Consider the following 19,895-nt stretch of genomic DNA (forward strand, 5'->3'; position numbering starts at 1 on the left):
GCTCTTCCCGGGTGAGGCAGATCAGTCGCCGGCTTCTGGACGGCTGCTCATGGCGGCTGCTGGCCGCTCACGCTGACTGCTGGCTACACACGGTAGCCCATACAACCTATTCTTAATACAACAGCCAGAGAACTTTTTTTTATTTTTAAAAATCAGATTATTTTATTCCTCTGCTCAGAATCCTGTAGTAGCTCCACTTTCATTTAGTGTGAAAGCCAAAGTTACCACAAGAGTCAGCAAGGCCCTGTGTGTTCTTGCCCCCACTTAGCATTATGTTCTCCTCTCCTTTATGTCTCCCCCGTGGTCCTCACTCCAGTCACACTCCTTGCTGTTCCTCAAACACCCTTGCTGTTCCTGTTTTAGGGCCTTGGTTCTAGCTCTTACTTCTGCCTGGAATATTTTCCTCCCAGATATCCACTTTGATAACTCCCTTATATTCCCAAATACTTTGCTTTTCTCATATTTCACCTTACTGATGAAACCTTTCCCAGACTACCCTATTTAATGATGAAATCAGCAACTTTACCTCATTCCTGGCATCCAGAACCTCATTACACATCACTTACTTTTGTTTGTTTATTTTTTATTTTTAAGGACTTATCACCTTCCAGATTCTATCATTTAGTCATTTATTTTATTGTTTATTGTCTAGAATATAAGGTCCATAAGGGCAAGGGATCTGTTTTGTTCATTGCTAAATCCCTGGTACCTAGAACAGTACCTGGCTCAGTCTTGGTACTCAATAAATATTGTTGAGTGAATGAAAGAAACAGATTTATTTTTTCATATGAATTCTGGGGTCACTTAATAGCCTTAAGACCTTCCTTTAGTATTTATTTTTTTAAATTGTGTCAGCTAGCAATGAATTTTCTCTGTGTTTGTTTAATTGGAAATGTCTATTTTACATTTACTTTAAAAAGGTAGTTTTGCTGATATCAGTTTCTTGGTTGAGTTTTTTCTCTCAGCACTTTGAACATGTCATGCCACTGTCTTCTGGCATTTCTTGTTTTTGATGAGAAGTTAGTTATTAATTTTATTGTGCAACTCTTGTATGTAACAAATCATTTTTATCTTGCTGATTATAAGAGTTTTTCCTTGCCTTTAGCTTTCAGTATTTTACTATTCTGTGTCTGCAGATGTCTTTCCATTTATCCTACTTGGAGTTTGTTGAGCTTTCTAGACGGGTAGATTAATATTTTTCAATAAATTTGGGGATTTTCCAGCCATTACTTCTTTGAATATTTTTTTCTGCTCCTTTGTCATTAGCCTCTACTTTCAATTACTCCCATTATACATATATAGATGAGCTTAATGGTATTCCATGTTTATCTGAGACTGTTCATTTTTCTTCATTCTTCTTTCTCTCTGCAGTTTGGATTTGTAATCTCCATCGATCTCTCTTAAAGTTTGTTAAGTCTTTCATTAGCTGGTTCAGATCTACTGTTGTGCCCCCCTCCTGAAAGTTTCTTTTTAGCTGTTGTACTTTTTAACTCCACAACATCCATTTGATTCCTTTTTTATAATTTATATCTATGGATATTCTTTATTTGATGTGACATTGTCATCACACTTTTTTTTTTTAAATCATGGTTTTCTTTAGTCTTTGAACATATTTTTAATGGCTGCTTTGATGCCTTCTGTTAAATCTGAAATTTAGTTGCTCTCACAGTTTCTGTTGCCTGCTTTTTTTCTGGTGTAGGGGTCATACATGCCTGTCAATTTGCATGTCTCATATGTTTTTGTTGAAACTGGATATATTTGACAATATATTGTAGCAAGCCTGGGTACTGGTCCAACCCGTCTGGGGCTTGTTATGATTTGTTTATTTGTTTGGTGAATGACTGGGTTACTTTAGTGGCCTTTCCCCACCACTCCCACACAGTGTGAAAGCCTCTGATTGTTCTTCCTCAGAGGGTGCAGCCTTTTGGTTATGCCCACCGTCAGATTTGGATGACAATGGTTTTGGCAGGGCTTTCTTGGACTGTCTCTTTCCAGAACCACACCCAGCCGTTAAGCTTTATTACTTGCCATCTGATCACTGTATTGTTTTCAACAATGCCCTAGGGCATAAATTTGCTCCACAGAGTGGTCCAGTTATATTAGGGCTCCTTTGAAAGGACGGTTCTTGCGAACAGTGTTTGAGATTTGTTCTTACCCAGAAGGGCTTCTCCCAGGTGTCTCTTGGTCCCCTGTTCTCACTAGAAAATTCTCCAGCCTACAGTTTAGCCTATACCTTCAGTTAATCACCCTGTCTTCTTCCAGATCTTTCCAGCACAACTTTCACTGTTTTTGAGAGCACCCTTAGTCTCAAACTTCTTCACACTCTGTTGCAAATAAAATCATTTCCTCTGGGAAGAGATTCAAAGCTCTCTGTTTTACGGTCTGCTTCTCCCCCAGGCAAAATCTCTGAGTCATAGTCCTGGTACTGGAGTTGGGAACAGTTATGTGCCTCTCTGTGAGTGTCACTTCCACTTTAGGAGCTGAGCACTCGGTAAAGAGGTGGTAATAGCCTCAGGTCTTCTTGGCTTGCTTCTCCCAGAGTATTAACTGATGTTTTACAAGCCAGGGCAATGGCATCAGGGCCCCTGTATTCTCAGTGGTGCTGCATTCAAGCTGAAGCCCCTGTTCCACATGGAGAATAGGTGTAGGAAGGGAGGCCCACTTCTTGGTTGCGCTCATCGTAAAGAATGTAGCTTTAGCAACAGGTACCGAGGCAGGATGAGAAATGTCGACGTCCTGCCCCTTTCAGGCATACTGCCCTCCAACTGGGAGCTTGGGGGAGAGAGAGTCCTGTGTTCTTGGCTGCACCAGTCTGGTATGGAGTTTCTCTCTTACTGATTTGGAAGAGGGAGGGAGAGAGAGAGAGCAGGTGTTAGTCAAATACTGCAGACTCCCACTGTTCTTACTGAGTTTTAGTAGATCTTCTTCAGCAGATGTTTTTGCGTTTGCTGTGTGCCATTAGAACCATTTCTATAGACTTTAAATGGTTGCTTTAAAAAATAATTTCCCCCAGTTTCACTGGAGAGTGGGTCCATGGGTCTTCTCAAGCCAGAAGTCTACTTCACCTCATCAACATACCCAGAATGCTTTCTGTCTAGTGCCGTGTATTTATCCAATGTGAACGTGGCAGTATTGACCTCAATTAAGAAGATATTCCCTTCTCTTTCTGGAAATATTTTAAAATTAGTGATCTATTTCTGTCCTTCTTCCCCAGCTGGTAGTCCGTGGCTAGCTTGGATACTTTGGTCCTGATGGTTTGCAAGACCGGAGATGTCAGAGTTTCCCAGTCTTTGCCATTCTGACCAGATACCCAGCAAGCTGCAACCTTAGATGCTGTTTCTAGGATTTGACCTGTGTCATGTGCCCAGTGTCATAGTCTGAGGACATCGAGGATGATTCCATAACAAGGACCGAGCTTTATCATCAACCTCAGGGGGATTCTCTGTACCTGCATATGTACCAGGGCCTGGAGATTATATATAGGAGTAAAAGGAAAGGTGAGGTTGCTGCCTTGGTAGAAATTCCTTTAGTGGTAGAAACAGCCGTGTGAACAGATAAGGATACTACAGTAGGAGAAGTGAATACTGTGGTGGAGTCACAGAAGAGGAAGACCTACGTTAGTTTTACCCATGTACACAGTTGCTGACATGTGATCCAGGTCTGAAGAGAAGACTAGGAGTGATCAGGAAAAGAAGGAGAGTGTTTTAGGTGAGGGAATGCCATGTGCAAAGACGTTAGGCCTATGAGGAGCCTGGTACTTTCAGGGAATTTCATGTAACTAATTTTCATTGGGGATAGGAGAAAGTGGCAGTTGATGTGGAAAGGAAGGCAAGTAGGGGCCAGTCCAGAGACGGACTTGCATAAGGTTGTGAAATTTCTATTTTAAATGGAGTTAAAGCTTTCAAAGTAAGAGTCATAGAGTAGAACAGAAAGGACCATAGAGGTCAGTAGATTACAGTGCCTTGCCTTGATTATCTCTATTGTTGATCTCTTGGTACATGGCTTTTATATAGCAACCACTTAGGAAATGTCTCTTCAACTTTCTCTATGGATCCTCTTTTCATATGAGAGATCAGCGTCACTGTAATAGTGGGCTCCAGGATTACACTTTCTTAGTACCTTTATATTCCTCTTGTAATATATTAAATATATTAATATTTAGGAAAACTTAATTTACACATAGGAGAGCTTATTTTGTGCCAGGAACTATTCTAAGTTTTTTTGTGTGAATTAACTCATTTATAATCTTCTCAATGTGAGGGTATTATGAAGTCTTGTACTATGTATTATCATCTCCATTTTACAAATTATGTGCATGATACACTGAAAGTGAGTGATAGAACTAGGATTCAAACCCAGGCATCCTGGTTCTAGAAACAAGCTGTAAACTATCATGCTATACTGAATCCAAGGCAGTGTAACCGTCTGGCCCCTAGCGGAATATCTTTGTTTCAGATTTGCTGACAGTTTGGGGACCTTTTTCTTTCTTCTGTATAGTTGCAATATTCATTGACTAGCTGTTGTAAGCTAAACAGTCTGCTGGGTGTTGTAGGACAAACTCAAGTGAGAGACATTCATTCAGTTATTTAATAACCACATATCCTACTCTGCCAGGTCCCGTGCTTGGAGGTGAGTTTATGGAGCTAAATTAGCTATTTATTTGGGTGTTCAGAGAATTTGCAAGATGCTGGTAAAAAGATAAACAACAAATAAAATACAGTTTCTGTATTTTTATTTGAGTTGCTTAGGGAGAGTAAGAGGGGGGTAATTAAATAGTAATGTTAGTATAATGGCATAAGCATTGTCATAGATGTATATCCTGAGAATTGAGAGAACAAATAGGGAAGTGCAATTCACTTGCCTGGGAGAGGTCTGGAAAACTTCACAGAAGCAGTGACTTTTTCTTTAGCAGATAAAGAGAGGGAGAAAACATTTTAAATGCAGTCCCCTGTGTAAAGGTTTAGAGGTATAAAAAAGCATGGCTTTTTCAAGGAGCCTGAAATGGCTTGATGTGTCTAGAGCAAATGTTGACAAACTTTTTCTGTAAAGGTCCGGATAGTGAATAGTTTAGGCTTTGCTAGCGATACACCTTGTCACAACAACTCAACTCTGCCTTTGTAGTATGCAAGTAGCTATAAACAGTACATAAATGAGTGTTGCGTGTTCCAGTAAAACTTTATTACAAAACCACGCAGCAAGCTGGATTTGACCCGTGGCCATAGTTTCCTGATCCCTTGTCTGGAGTGTAGTTATCTGCTAGGGAGGGAGAGCGTCCAGGGGGCTGACTGGGAAATTAGTTTATGGGCCAGACTGTAAAAGGCCTTGAATGCAAGGCCAAGCAGCTAAGGCTTTATTTTATCCTATAGATAATGGGAGCCATGAGATTTTAAGTAGGTTTGTTGGTATAGCTAGAGTTGTACTTTACAAAGGTCATTCTGGTGATGGACTGGCAGAAGTTAGACTAGATGTACCAAGGTGCGTGAGGAATGACTGTCCTCCCCCGTGCCCTCGAGCAATAGCTTCTGATCTCACTGGAGATGGGTACTTCACCCCTGAGACATCCATGTCCCAGCACTCTGTATAAATGACATTCAGAGCTGTTACGGCTAAAATGTGGGTCGTTGCTAGATGTTCAAGAGCTGAACGAGAGCTGGGAAGCTTTTCAGATCTGGGGCATGTGTCTTGTGGGCTGTAAATATTGTGTGAGTGGGGAAATGGGAGTGAAGGGGTTGTGGTTTGGTTTGGGAGACATGGAAGGTGAGCAGTGGGGAACCAGGTTGGAAAGGGGAGGGAGCAGTAACTAGTTCTAAGGAAGAACCCAAGAGACCTGCCCAGATCCCTGCACCCAAAGATGTGCTGCTCCTCTTCTGGTTCCATGTCAGTGCGTTCTGTTCACGGATGGAGCTGGCTAGGCCTATATGTGGGATTCTAGAGAGATGTCTCCCCTCCTCTCTGCTCTCACCCACACCCCTTCACTACGGCTTAATACTTCGGATGGGGTTGCATGCTTTGTGTCTCCGCCAGGAAGATCACTTTTATGAGCTCATAGGGCTAAATATACCTAGTGACAGCTGGTACCTTGGCTCTTCAGAGAGCTATTAAGCTGCAGCTCTAGCCAATGCTGCATTCCCCGTGGTAAGGCAAGACTTTTAGGGAGCCTCCTTAGACCTCCTTAGAGCTGCTTGTTCTGAGTCTGAAATAGTAAATCCTTGTGGAGCCAAAAGTTGTCGCTTTGTTTTGTTTTGTTTTTGCTTTTTGTTGCTTTCAAATTTGGTCTTAAACCGGAGTTTAGCCATTAGCTGGATGTGGGACAGTGTTCAGAGTAATATGGTGGTAATGCCTCCCTCAAGTATATTGAACATCAGAGTCCTAGTTCAGTACAAGCTATATAAATTGAACCTATGTTTAAAAATCAAAACTGAGTAACCAGGACTTTCTATCAGAGGGTATGTGGTTTGATAAGGGAGGTAGACACATAACAAGACTGATAAGGGTATACACAGGGGCTATGGGAGCACAGAAGAGTCATCTTTGATCAAGAAGATTTTTCTCTTACGTTCATATCCTATCTCCCCCTCTTTCCAATAATCATCACAACTAATGTTCAAGTTGTGCTTTAAAATTTACAGAGTGCTTTTGAGTACCTGAGGAATCACAAGCTCTGTGCTTCCGAAGGGCCAGGGGTATCATGACGGAGTAATGTGGGCTGTATAAATGCACATGCATAAATCTGTGATGGGGGAGCTGTGGCAAACTGGAGAACGCATGACATGCCTCTTCAGAAGCGGGCAGCTGCTGCTCAGCTCTGGCAGATTGTCGCCAGGTAGATATGTGAACCCTGGAGTGGTACCAGGGGGCGGGGCTTGAGGCCCTCATCTCCTGCAACACCAGCTCCCCCACCTCCCAGCTGCCCCGAATTATAACATATATATAATATTCTTTGATGTGAAAAATTGATTTTTTCCTTAATTTTAAGTAAAATGGGAATAAAAATGTCTTTATAAGATGTTGCATTTTAAAAGGAATTTGTATTGAACAATCTAGCTAAAAACAATGTAATTTCATAACAAGTCCTTAGCCACCACTCCCCCTTCCAATCAAATTGCTGCCCTTAAGTCTCTCCTATATTAAATTCTAAAGTTGTCACTGGAGCTCAGTGTTCCTAGATTTATTTATTTATTTATTTATTTAAAGATAGCCTGGAAAATGGGACTTTCTTTGGTAAAGTTTTTGATTTTTAAACATAGGTTTAATTTATAAAATGCTCCATGGGCCATTAAAAGACACATGCAAAGGCAGTTCACGACTTCTGCAAACAGGCCTCATTTAATCCTTGTCACACTCAAATGAGAGGCATAATTCTCCCTCATTTTGTGGGGAAAATAGGCTCAGGGAGGGTAAGTAGCTTGCTCAGAAGTCACACAGGAAGTTAAGGGGTCTGTGATGCAGGTTCTGAACTCTTTACAGTACACTGCCTTTCCTACTCTTAAGGCTTGATTGTTGGAGCCTCACTTCTTTGCTCTCTAAAGAGACTCCAGTCAGCATCAGGCCCTTCCTTCAGGTAGAGTTTCTGTCAGCCCGCTCTCCACGTTTGGCACCATCTTCTTGCTGGCCTTGTTTTCTGACCCCACACTCCTTTGCATGCTTTGTGGCACCAATAGAGCCTGTATTCAGGCCCCTGTGCGCATCCTCCTTGTACTTTTTTCCCCATGAGCCCTTCTGCTCTCCATAATCTTCAGTGTTCAGACTTGGCTATAAAAAGCAGTCTATTTCTTGTTGGTTCCCTGTAAGCAGCTGGTATATCTCAGATGTTTCCTGGAGTTAGCTGGTAATGGCAGAAAATCCCCTTCCTTGGAGATTCTGGCATTTCTGCTCCTAAGGCCTGCATATGATACGCGTTTTTCTAGTCTTAGATGAGAGGGTTTTGGGTTAGAGCCTAAGAGGACCAAAGTAGGGTATACTTTAAAGGATCTGATGAATCAAAACTAAAAAAAATTATGAGGATTACAGATTTGATCTCCTTAAAATATATCCCAAACCTGACAACTCATTATCCCTACCCTACTGCCGAGTTTCAAACCACCATTAGCTGATACCTAGATTATTGCAATAGCCACCTGACTGGTTTCCCTGCATCTGCCCTTGTCCTCCTATAGTCTGCGTCTCAACACAGCATTCAGAGAAATTCTTTTAAAAATGTAAATGTGATCATGTTTCACCTTTATTCAAATTTCTTCAACAACTTCCACGTCAGAGTAAAAGTCAAAGTCTTTATAGGCCTACAGGAGCCTTTGTGATCTGGACACCTGGTGCTTCCCTGAGCTCCTTCCTACTAGTCACCACCTAGTCTCATGTCTCATCTGCCATCCTGGCCTCCTGGCTGTTCCTTGAACATACCATGTATGTTGCCTCAGGGCCTTTGCATTTGCCATCCCTATCCTTGAGATGTTCTTCTTCCAGTCATTATGCTTGCCTTTCTCTAACATCTGCTTCAGATATTTGCTTAAAAGTCACCTTCTTAATGAGACCTTTCTTGACTAATTAAAATGACAAACCACTAATATCACTACTCTTGGCATTCCCTGTTCTTTTTTCCTGCTTTAAAGAAATTGTTGTCTCTTTCACCCAAATAGGATGTTAGTGTTACTGGTCCAAAGTCTGTGTGCCTGACGCTTTGACATCATACTCAAACTCAAAACGTTAGAGTTTGGAGTAAGGAAAGGTTTATTGATCAAGAAGGTGCCAACAGATAAGATGGGAGTCCTCATCCTGAAAAGTTCAGGCTTCTTTTATGTCTAGAGAAGAGAAAATGGGAGGCGCTGTTTTTGTAAAAACTCAAGCCCCAAGCAGAATTCCTCTAGTGATTAGTATGTCTAAAGCAGAAGCTATTAGCCTGAAGGCCTTGGGAACCACAGCAGGCTTGAAGAAGTTAAAGCCCGAGAGAGAGCTAGCATTTCACTGTGTTACATTAGCTCAATGGAGACAAAGATTTGTATCTGTTTTTTCACCCCTTATTGCATTTCTAATGCCTGGAACTATGCCTGGTACATAGAAATCTTATATTTGTTGAATAAGCGAATGAGTTTCTGTCCCCAGACTCGCTGTCTCAGACTGCTGTGACTGTGTCTTCCCTGAGATGTCCCAGTATCGGATGTTTAAGGTCTAGTAATCTCATCATATAGGTCCCCAGTGAAAGCAACCAGACTCTCAATAAAATTAACAACAGTATTTTAATGTTATTCATTTTGAAAAATAAGCAGCTGAAATTGACAAGAAATATTCTGAAATAGGAGAGCCCTGGGAAGATAGGGGTCCAGACATTAGAAAAAAACTTTTTAAAGTATAAAACAAAATAAAAAGTATAATAAAAGCCAAGCACTAGCACAAAAATAGAAACAAAAGAATGGAGAACCTAGAAATATACCCCACTCCATATAAGGACTTAATTTATTATTAAATCACGTTTTAAAAAAAGGAATGAAAGATAATTTAATTAATGGGACTGGGATAACTGGGTGGCAACTTGGGGGAAAAAATGTTAAGATTCACAACTTATAGCATATGATAAATTGAATGTCAGATGGCCTAAAAGGCTGACTATTAAAAACTCAAGAAATACTTTAATCACTTTACTTTTCTAAGAACTGACAAAAATCTTCTTGCTCTGGGCTCTTCACCTTGTCACCTACTTAATCCTTATTAAAAAGTAGATTCTCTCAACAATTTCAAATGAGAGATTGGACAGCTGGAGAATCTAACCCTCAGGTGTCAGAGGGACTCAAATTTTGTTGCTGCCAGAGGGCACAAAGAGCTGTGAAACCCATGTATGTGAGCCCAGCTTGGCTTTTATGGTCTCATCTAACCAGAGGTCTTGACTCCCATACACCATTCTAGCCTCTGTGGGAGTGTAGCTAGACCATCACCTATACTCCAGGTAGTAGAATGTATTAGAACTGCACTCCAATATGTAGCCGTTAGCTGCGTGTGGCCATTTAAATCTAAATTAATTTTTTAAAAATTTCAGTTCTTGAGTCACACAGGCCACATTGTGAGTGCTCAATAACCATATATGCCTAGTGGCAGCTGTTTGGGCCAGGACAGATATTGAACTTGTCCATCATTGCTGAAAGTTGTGTTGGATAGTGCTACATTATATCAATAGTTGTGGACATTGCCAAGTTCCTGTGCTCAGCAGCCTATACTCTGACTAGGTTGAGAAGTTCCAATATAGGCTGTCTTCAAGCTTCTCTCCTGGGTCATTAAGCTCAGATGTCTTAATGTTTGCAAAGCCCGGAAAAGGCAACCACCCCTTGATTATGGATTTAGGGAATCTGGGACCATACTGTCAATCGTCTATTCATTTAGTCAATAACATTTACTACATTACTCTGGGTCAGACCCTTTCCTGGACCCTGGGATAAAGAAAAATGGATAGGAGGACATTTCCTGAAAATGCTATTAAAATGTGCTCTTGTGAGAGTAGTGATCAGAATTGCATATTTCTTTGATGTTTGAGGCTCTGTGGAAAGCAGTGATCAGTGTTCAATCCTGTACATACGAATGAGATTAAGGATCAGGCTGATTATCTATGAAGTTAACTACCAGTTAAATTTCTAAAAGCTTTGATTTCTTTTGTTTTTCTCCTTTCTTGTAAGAGTAGATTATGAAAAGAAATCCAGATATTAAAGGACAGCATAGGCAGTACAGGGGGAAAGTTTGGACTATAAAGTCAGGTATCCTGGGTTGGTATACTAACTCCATCACTTAGCAGCTGTGACCTTGAGCAAATGTTTCAGTCATCTAATGCTCTATAACAAACTTCCCCCAAAACTTAGTGGCTTTAAATAGCAACAACATTTGCCTTTTGAGCTCCTTTCTTTGCTTGGCCCGCTCCAAACCCTTTGGAGTGTACTTTTTCTCCTAATAACGCCACCTTGAGCCTTGAGCCCCTTGAGCCCATGGCCGCCTTTTGAGCTTTTTCTTTTGCTCAGCCCGCTGCAAACTCTTTGGAGTGTAATTTCTCTTCTCATAACGGGCCCTTGAACCATTCTCTACTGCTCGGGCCTGCTTCTGTTTCTTTGAAGTGTACTATCTCTTCTAATAAACTGCTTTTTCACTAAAATAAATAAAAATAAAATAAAATAGCAACAACATTTATTTGGCATGTATTTACAATCTGGGCATGGCTCAGCAGGGACAGCTTGGCATCAGGTGAAGTGACTCAAAAGCTAGGGGCTGGAAATCACCTGAAATCTCAATCACTCACATGTCTGATTTCTGGGCTGGAAGTCTCACAGCTGGGGCTGTTCAGACAACAATCTCTACCTCTATATATCTTTCTATATGATCTCTCCAGCATGGTGACTTTAGGATAGCTAGACTTCTTAAGTGTTGGTTCAGGACTCCCAAGGCATGTGTCCTAAAAGGGAGAAAGGCAGGTGGACTCTGTATTGTCTTTTCTAAACTAGCCTTGGAACTCAACATCACTGTTGCCACATTCTGTTAGAAGATGAGTCACTAATGTCAGTCCATATTCAACGGGAGGTGAGTTCACCTTTTGGGGGAGGATTGTCAAAGAACTGTGAACATATAGTAAAACTATCACAGCAGACCAGCCGAGTGGCACGTTGGTTAGGAGTTGGCTTGGGACGCCGGCTCTGAGCAGCAGGGCCGTGGTTCGGATTCTATATGGGCCAGTGACGCTGCGCCCTCTACAGCTAAGATGATGAACAACAGCTCGACCTGGAGCTGGGCTGCTGTGAGTTGCCAGCGACGGTGTAGGCTGCAGTGGAGCTGCAATGGGCTCCCATAAGCTACCGTGAGTGTCAGGCAGCCGGCGTGAGCTGCCAAGAGCCGCGTGACTGGCTCTCCAGTGGCCGGCAACCTGCCTTACCCCAGAAAAGCGCAATGATAATACCAACATGGGTCAGTGAAGCAACGTCCTCTACAACTAGACTGAAGAACAAAAGGACAGCAACTTGTCTGTTCCCCTTCCCCAATACCCTAGCACTTAAAAAAACAAAAAACAAAACAAAACAAAAAACCCATCACAGCAAATAATTTAACCTTTCTAAATAAATTTAATGTGATTTGGGGCTAACTGCATTATCTTTGAGAATATTATTGTTCTTATTTGTAAAATAGGTGTGATAATTCATGGGTTGTGAAGATTAGGTGAGAAAATATTGTAGAAGTTTTTAGAATATTGCTTAGTGTATAAATAAGTGCTCAAAAATTGTTAATTCTTCCCCCTTTCCTTCTTTCCTCTTCCAGCTTTTTGAATTCCAGTTAACTATCATTTATTATCTTTTCATCATTAAAAAAATGAGGAAAGAATTTCTTATTTATATTTTTTAGTTTTTTTTAAGTGAAACATATAACGAAGAAAAGGCTGTCTAGTTGGCAATTAGGACATAGGCACATAGGCACATGGAACGATACATGAGTGACGTGATATACCTGTGTATTGGGTAGATGGGGTGTACTGTGGATAGCTAGACAACCTGCATGGAGATCTTGGTGGGCTGGCGCCTCCCAGGTGTCTCTTGTGACTTGTGTGCTTTTCCCTTGCAGTTCCTGAGGGAAGACCTCAATTACCATGACCCAACAGTGAAACACAGCACCTTCCATGGTGAGGATAAGCTCATCAGCGTGGAGGACCTGTGGAAGGCATGGAAGGCCTCGGAAGGTAATAGGCAGCCTGGTTGTCAATCCTAGTTGCTGGCAGGTTTAGAAAAGAGAGAAGAAGATGGGCAGCAACCTGACCTTAAAAGGTTATGAGTATAAAATACTTAGTAAAGAGCAAATTATTGAAATGGTTCTACATACAGTCACTGAATAAGAATGAATATAGTCACTGTGCTAGGAATGGGAGAAAATGCTCTTCACGGGAATTATGATTGAATTCCATCGTATCCCTACCTTTCTGCTCACTAGCCTCTCCGCTCACCCGCCCCTACTTTCTGTTGCATCATCTCCAGAGATAGGGAGCTTGCCGGCCTTTTAAGGCAGCCCCTATCTTCTGTAGCTCCCCACTTGGTCCCAGCTCTGCTGTGTCTTAGGTGATTCAAAATGGGTAGAAGTAAGATGATCTCTCCCTGTGTCATCTCCTCTAGGTTAAATAGCCCTAGCTTTTTGAAGAAAACGTGTCTTCTCAGCCTCTTCCTCATCTTGGGTTTATGCCAGTGAACACTTTTGTTAATATCATTCTTAGATCATGGCTCCTGGAGTTGGACGCAGACCCCCAGGTATGGTTTGGACACCACAGTGTCGAGCAGGACCATCAGCTTCTCAGTTCTGCACCCTGTGCATCTGTTAATGTGTCTCATTAGACGCTGGGGCCCTCAGCAGTCATCACTCTGCAGACTCATGTTTAACTTATTAAATAAAAACATTTTTCATGTGTAAAACTGCTAAACCATGTTTACCAGTTTTTCTGGAGCATTGGCTTCAGAATTCTGACTGAAAGAGCATGTCTAATTGTGTGAGACTTGACAAAGAAAGGAAAAACAGGGCTTTGCCTCCTCTCTGTTTGCATCTGTTGCTAGAGCTTCCTTTGATACTAACAAGATTGGAAGCAGTCTCTTCCCTACTATAAGGGTAGGTCTCAATGCTAAGAACGGTTAAACGTAAGTGATCACCAGGGTCCCTGTTTTGCAGATGAGGAACCTCAAGGTCGAGCTTTATAAAGTTGCTGTTCATTGTCATGCATTTAGTCAATAGTGGAGCCAGAACTTAGATCTGGGCCTTCTGCCCTCTAGGCCAGTGCTTTTTCATACCATCTTGGTTGAAAGCACTGGTCTGGTGGTGGAGAAAACAAGTTTTGGTAGGAATGAGGTAGTTTCTATTTTTGTATAAATTGTTACCTAGGATGATAGAATTTTAGATCTGGGAGGGATCATCTGTAATGATTAGATTTGAAGCAGGAAGACTTGGATTCTAATCCTGGTTCTAGGACGGGCAGGCTGATAGTTCTTGTTAACTCTGTGTTTTTATCAGCTTAGAAGAAACCTAACTAAGTTACCTATACAGGAAGTTTTCTGGAAAGTTTGAGAAGCTGACTTCGTTGCGGGGCTTTTGTTTAATAGATCCTGAGCAACTCAGGCTGTCTACTGATGAGAGATCCAGCAGTGAAACGATCTTTGGAATTATACCAGCACTGCCAGGAAAATTCTTCTATTAGGACCATTTAATTTTAGTTTACTTCTTTTTCTATAATAACATGAGGACATGGCGCCTGGGTTTAAGAGAGGGTTTCATAAGTAGGAACTTAGAATGAAAGATGACAGGGAAAGCATTCTTGGCCTTCTCTGAAAGCTCGCACAGAAGTAGCTTGGAAGGGAAAGTGATCAAGAAAGGGCAGAAACATAGGGACTAAATCATAATACTAGGAAACAGCCCAAGACAATTTTCTGCTAAGAACTTTATTTCTGGACTCAGCAACTATTTGGAACACTTCCAGTTGTGTTCTAAATGACAGGAAGATGGAAGACAGTGGCGTGAGTTTTCAGGAGTTGGTCCCCATTATGGATGAGCAGAAAAATAATCCCAATTGTAAACAGAAATTAATTTTAGACTGTAATAAAGAATTAAAAGCATTTATTTGAGCAAAAGGAGCTGTAGCCCGGGAGACAGATTCAGGCGGCAACCTAGATTATGTTCCCCCGAGACAAAGGGAAGGCTGCCTTTTATAGTGAAAGCTCCCTGCTCAGGTTCCCTATTAGGTCCCTTATATGTAAATGAGGTATCCAAAGTGTGCAGTTTTGATTGGACAGGGCAGGTCTCAGTTTGTTGTTGACTCAGATGGCATAAACAAGCCAGGCATAGTTTGGGAAGCCCAGAGTTCAGGCTGAAGTTCTTTTTAGCATACAGAGTACCTGAGAAACCCCTGTCAGCAAATGGCTTCTAGGCTCTTATTATTTATAAAATTTGGCCCTGAGTTGACTGTGGGGTGTCCACCTCATTAGATAAATTCCTTCTCGGGGTTCAATCAAATGAATATTTCTTTTCAGGTCTATACAGTGCACAGTGACGTAGCTCATAGCTAAGCTGAGAAGTGATATTTATGAGCCATTTTAGGATTTGCTCACCATGTGTCCTGCCTGGTGGTTTGACAGACTAAACGTGAGAACCTTCTTGTGTACTATTCCTTCCAACTATTTGCTTCATTTTTCAGAGCAAGGCCCCTAATCTCTCTCTCGAGTGATGATTTCCAGAGCTACAAAAAGCATGTAATATTCTGGCGCTGGCTCAAACTGGCTAGTCTGAGTTCCACTAGATAATGTAGAAATCAGCAGTGTTCAGAACATTAGTTGGCTAATGTCAGTACCATCTATGTGATTAGTGTTGTTAAGATTTCTGACTAATTTTGGGAACCAGTCTTTTCTCTGTGTTATTTAGATTTTAGCAGAAAAGCCTGGTAATCTCTACATTAGTCAGCTCTGGATTTTAATAATAAGAACAACTCAAAAATTACTCTAATATTAATACTTACATAGTGTTTGCTATGTGTGAGGCACTGTTCTGAGTGTTTTACATATAACTCATTTATTTCTCACAAAAACCTTCTGAAATGTAAATGCTATGGTTTAGTATTTAGTGTATTTCCTCATCTCCATTTACAGATGAGGAAAATAAGGCAGCGAGAGTGGTTAAGTGAAATAATGTAATGCATTTCTGCCACTAACTACGCACAGTTAGTGCTGACTTCACAAGTTAAGGGCACCGTCGCCTTACTTCAGACACCAAACCAGCCACAAGCTGTGTGCTGCCAGACCAACTGTGCTCTGACAAAGTGGCTACAAAACCAGGGGTTTCCATTTCCTCCTCATGTTTGATAGTTTGCTAAATGATTTACAGAACTCAGGAAAGTGCTATACTTATGATTATAGTTTTGTTATAAAGGGTAAAACTTAGGAGCAGCCAAAAGAAAAGACCGATAAGGTGAGGTCTTGGGAGGGTTTTGAATGTGGAGCTTCTGTGTCCCCTCCCCAAGGAATCAGGACATATCACCCTCCTGGGCCATCAATCATTAATATGTTTGTTAACCAGAAAGCTCAACTGAGCTTCAGTGTGCAGAGTTTTTATTGGGGTCCTATTATAGAGGCATGATTGAATCGTTGGCCACATACTGGAACTCAGTCTCCAGCTTCCTTTTCCTCCCTGAAGATTGGCCTGATAGCTATCACCTGACTCAGAGCTCCAATCCTGTAGTCACTGGTTGGTCCTTCTGGTGACCAGCACCCATCCAGAATCATCTCATTAGCATGAACTCAAGTGTGATCCAAAGGGCCCACCTGAATAACAAAGACACTCCTATCACCAGGGAAGTTGACCTGAAGTTAAAGACCAGCCAAATGCTTGATTATACAACATAAAGTGATTAAGTAAGGAAGAGTTGAACTAGCATGGCTGAAGAAGGATCAAGAACAAGGGCAACTTCAGGGACTCCAGCAGTAGGGACTAGGGGATTGGCCTTTTCTACTCTATGTCTCAGCATCATTGATTTCTTATCTCTAAGTATCTTTGCTCAAGAGTCAGAGACAGCAGAGGGAGAATCAGATTGGCATAGTTTGGATCACACACTTATGTAGGGAAGTGATAATGAGAGAGTATGTGTGGGGGTTGAGGAGTGCTGTAATTTTTAATTCCTCTAAGACCCTGTGAGGCAGGGGGTGGCAGTTCTTTAAAGGAAGGGATGCCAGGTAGATTTTGTAGAATTTTTGGGAATAAAATTGTTCGCATATTTGAGCCAGTGGAAACAGTAACAGTGCCCTTTGTAGTGAGAGGTGGGAAGAGGCACCTAAGAGGATTGTTCTCTAAACCACGCTTCCATTGTTCTAAGCAAAGTGTATCATTACTGTTTCTTTTCCCTTTTCCTGGACGTGAGATTTTAAAAGATGCTACCTGCCAAACAAAGCATATTTCTTAAGTAATAATTTCTTTCCCCATTTTTATGGATCAAAGACATATTAACTATCAATTTTGACTCCAACTAAATAATATGATCCCAACTAAAAGCAAAAGAACCTGCTATTCTAGTGTGACTCTAACTTTGCCTTGAGAAAATGTTTATTTTTTACTAGGCTTTTGGATGTAACGAAATAAGCTCACAGATCTCCAGTTCTGTCTGTGCTGTTCTTTGTAGGAAAGGATTTTTCACAGGAGGGAGTGGAGCAGTACTGGAGAGCTAGGAGGCATTTATAGAGACAACCCAGTAGAACTGGTCTCTGTTGACATAACACAGGGTGGGGGGCAGGTGGCATCGGACTTCTGTCTAAACAATTTCAAAAGTCAGACCAATATAAAAGAGTTGGCATTCTCTTTTTGCTTTTACATAAACCCAGTGAGAGATATGTTTATTCTTTTAGCTATTTAAAAATTACTTTGCTAAGTGAATCATCAAGTACTTTAGTTAAATACCTCAGCCATTAGTTGTTTGTTGCTGCATTTTGGGGCAGGGAGGCAGAAAGATGCGATTGCCTTTTTTCCCTTATATTCTTTCAGATAAATCTTTTTCTGATAACAAAAAACAACTAGCATCAATGTAATGATTTCACATGTATCACAAATAGTTATTTTCTATTTGTGTTAAATATTCCCATTTAATAAAGAAAACTGAGCATCTCTCACCTATTTCTGTGACTAAAAACTGAGGATTCTACCTCTTCAATATGTGTATATTTTATGTGCATTTCCTATGATACTGCCTTCACTCCACTTCATCTTTTTCAAAGATTCATTATATTCTAATTGACAATAAGGTATTAAATATTTAAAGTGTACAGTTTGAAAAGCTTTAACACATGTGTACAACTGTGAAACCATCACCACAATCAAGATGGTGAGTATCTTCATCGCCCCTCAAAGTTTTCTCACAGCCCTTTGTAATCTCTCCTGTACAGCCCCCAGACAACTACTGATCTGATTTAGCCACTATAACTTAGTTTGCATTTTACAATTTTATATAAATGGAACCATATAATATGTACTTTAACAAAAACTTTCTTCTTTCACTCAGCATAATTATTTTGAGATTCATTCAAGCTGCATATTTATAAAGAGTTCATTTATTTTTATTGCTGAGTAGTATTACATTGTGTAGATACACCAAGATTTATTTTTATCCATTCACCTGTTGATAGACATCTGAGCTGTTTCCAGTTTATGGCTATTACAAATAAAACTTCTATGTATGAACATTCGTGTATAAGTCTTTTAATGGCTAGATATTTTCTTTTCTCTTAGTAAATTCCTAGGAATGAAATGCCTAGATTATATAGTAGGTATATGTTTTTAAGAAACTGTCAATCTGTTTCCAAAGTATTTGTATCATTTTACATTCCTACCAGCAGTGCATGAGACTTTCAGTTTTTCCACATCCTTGCCAACACTTGTATGGTCAGTCTTCTTAATTTTAGCCATTCTATAATACTAGTATAGAGATATTTCATAGTGGTTTCATTCTGCATTTATCTACTGTCTAATGATATTGGGTGTCCTTTCATGTACCTAGATTGCCATTCATTTATCTTTTTTGTTGGATTATCTGTTCAAATCTTTTGTCTACTTTTTAACTTGGGTTGTTTTCTTATTGTTTAGTTTTGAGAGTTGGTTTTTTTTTTTTAATATTCTGATATATATGCTTTACAAAGATTTTCTTCCAGTCTGTGGCTTGTCTTATCATTCTATTAACTCTGTCTTTTGAAGGAAGTCCAACTCTGTGAAGTCCAGTTCATGAATTTGTTCTTTTATGGGTCATGCTTTTGGTATCATATATAAGAAATTTTTGCTTATCCCAACCAAGGTCACACAAACATTTTATCCTATGTTTCTTTCTAGAAGTTTTGTAGTTCTAGGTTTTACATTTAGGCCTGTGATCTGTTTTGTATTAATTTTTGTATATGGAGTGAAGTATGGATCCTAGCTTTTTGGGTGTTTATGGGTGTCCCAATTGTTTTAGAACCATTTGTTGAAAATTCTGTCCTTTCTCCACTGCATTGCATTGAACCTTTTGTCAAAAATCAGTTATCTATATAAGTGTGGGTTTATTTCTGGACTCTGTTTGGATCTACTGATCTAGTTGTCTGTCTTTATATAACTATCAATAGCATTTTGATTATAATAGTCTTATAATAATTCTTTCAGTTAGGTAGTGTTAGCCCTCCAACTTTGTTTTTCTTTTTCAAAGTTTTGGCTCTTTGTCTTTGAATCAACTTGTCGGTTTCTATAAAAAACCCTCCTGGGATTTTGGTTGGAATTGCATTGACTCTATAGATCAGTTTGAGAGAACTGACATCTTAACAATACTGAGTTTTCTGACCCATGAACAATGTACATCTCTCCATTTATTTAGGAGATATACTTTTAGTAATATATTGTAGTTTTTAGTGTAGAAGTGTTTCTTATCTTTTGTCAGATTTATCTCTAAGTATTTCATGGGTTTTGATGCTATTGTAAATAGTATTTTTAAACATTGTGGTAAAATATACATAACAAAGTTTACCATGTAAATGGTATTTAAAAATTTTAATTTCTGATTGTTGCTTATATATAGAAATATAATTGTTTTTTATATATTGATATTGTATTCTGCATCCTTGTTAAACTCACTTATTAGTAGCATTCCATCAGATTTTAAACTTAGTTAATCATGTCTTTTAGTAAAGAAAGTTATACTTTTTGTTTTTCCAGTCTGGGTGTCTTAAAAAAAATCTTTTTCTTGTCTGATTACTCTGATTAGTATCTTTAGTACAGTGTTGAAGAGAAGTGGCGAGAGCAGACTTTTTTTTTTTTTTTAAAGATTTTTATTGGGGAATTGGGGATAGGAACAGCGCTGGGGAATTGGGGGAAAGGGAACAGACAAGTTGCTGTTGTTTTGTTCTTCAGTCTAGTTG

General features: G+C 40.1%; 1 protein-coding gene across 8 annotated transcripts in view; it reads left to right on the forward strand.

The window, feature by feature from the left end:
• The window catches only part of STIM1 (stromal interaction molecule 1), a 190,300-nt gene that overhangs the window by 117,503 nt on the left and 52,902 nt on the right, over window positions 1-19,895 (forward strand). For all 8 annotated transcript variants that reach the window (XM_019625642.1, XM_019625644.1, XM_019625647.1 and 5 more), the window contains exon 3: window positions 12,574-12,688. In XM_019625642.1, coding sequence (XP_019481187.1) covers window positions 12,574-12,688 — 115 coding nt within the window. The remainder of the gene's footprint in view (window positions 1-12,573; window positions 12,689-19,895) is intronic.

This window comes from Hipposideros armiger, unplaced genomic scaffold (genome assembly GCF_001890085.2).
Source record: "Hipposideros armiger isolate ML-2016 unplaced genomic scaffold, ASM189008v1 scaffold_635, whole genome shotgun sequence".
NCBI lineage: Eukaryota > Metazoa > Chordata > Mammalia > Chiroptera > Hipposideridae > Hipposideros > Hipposideros armiger.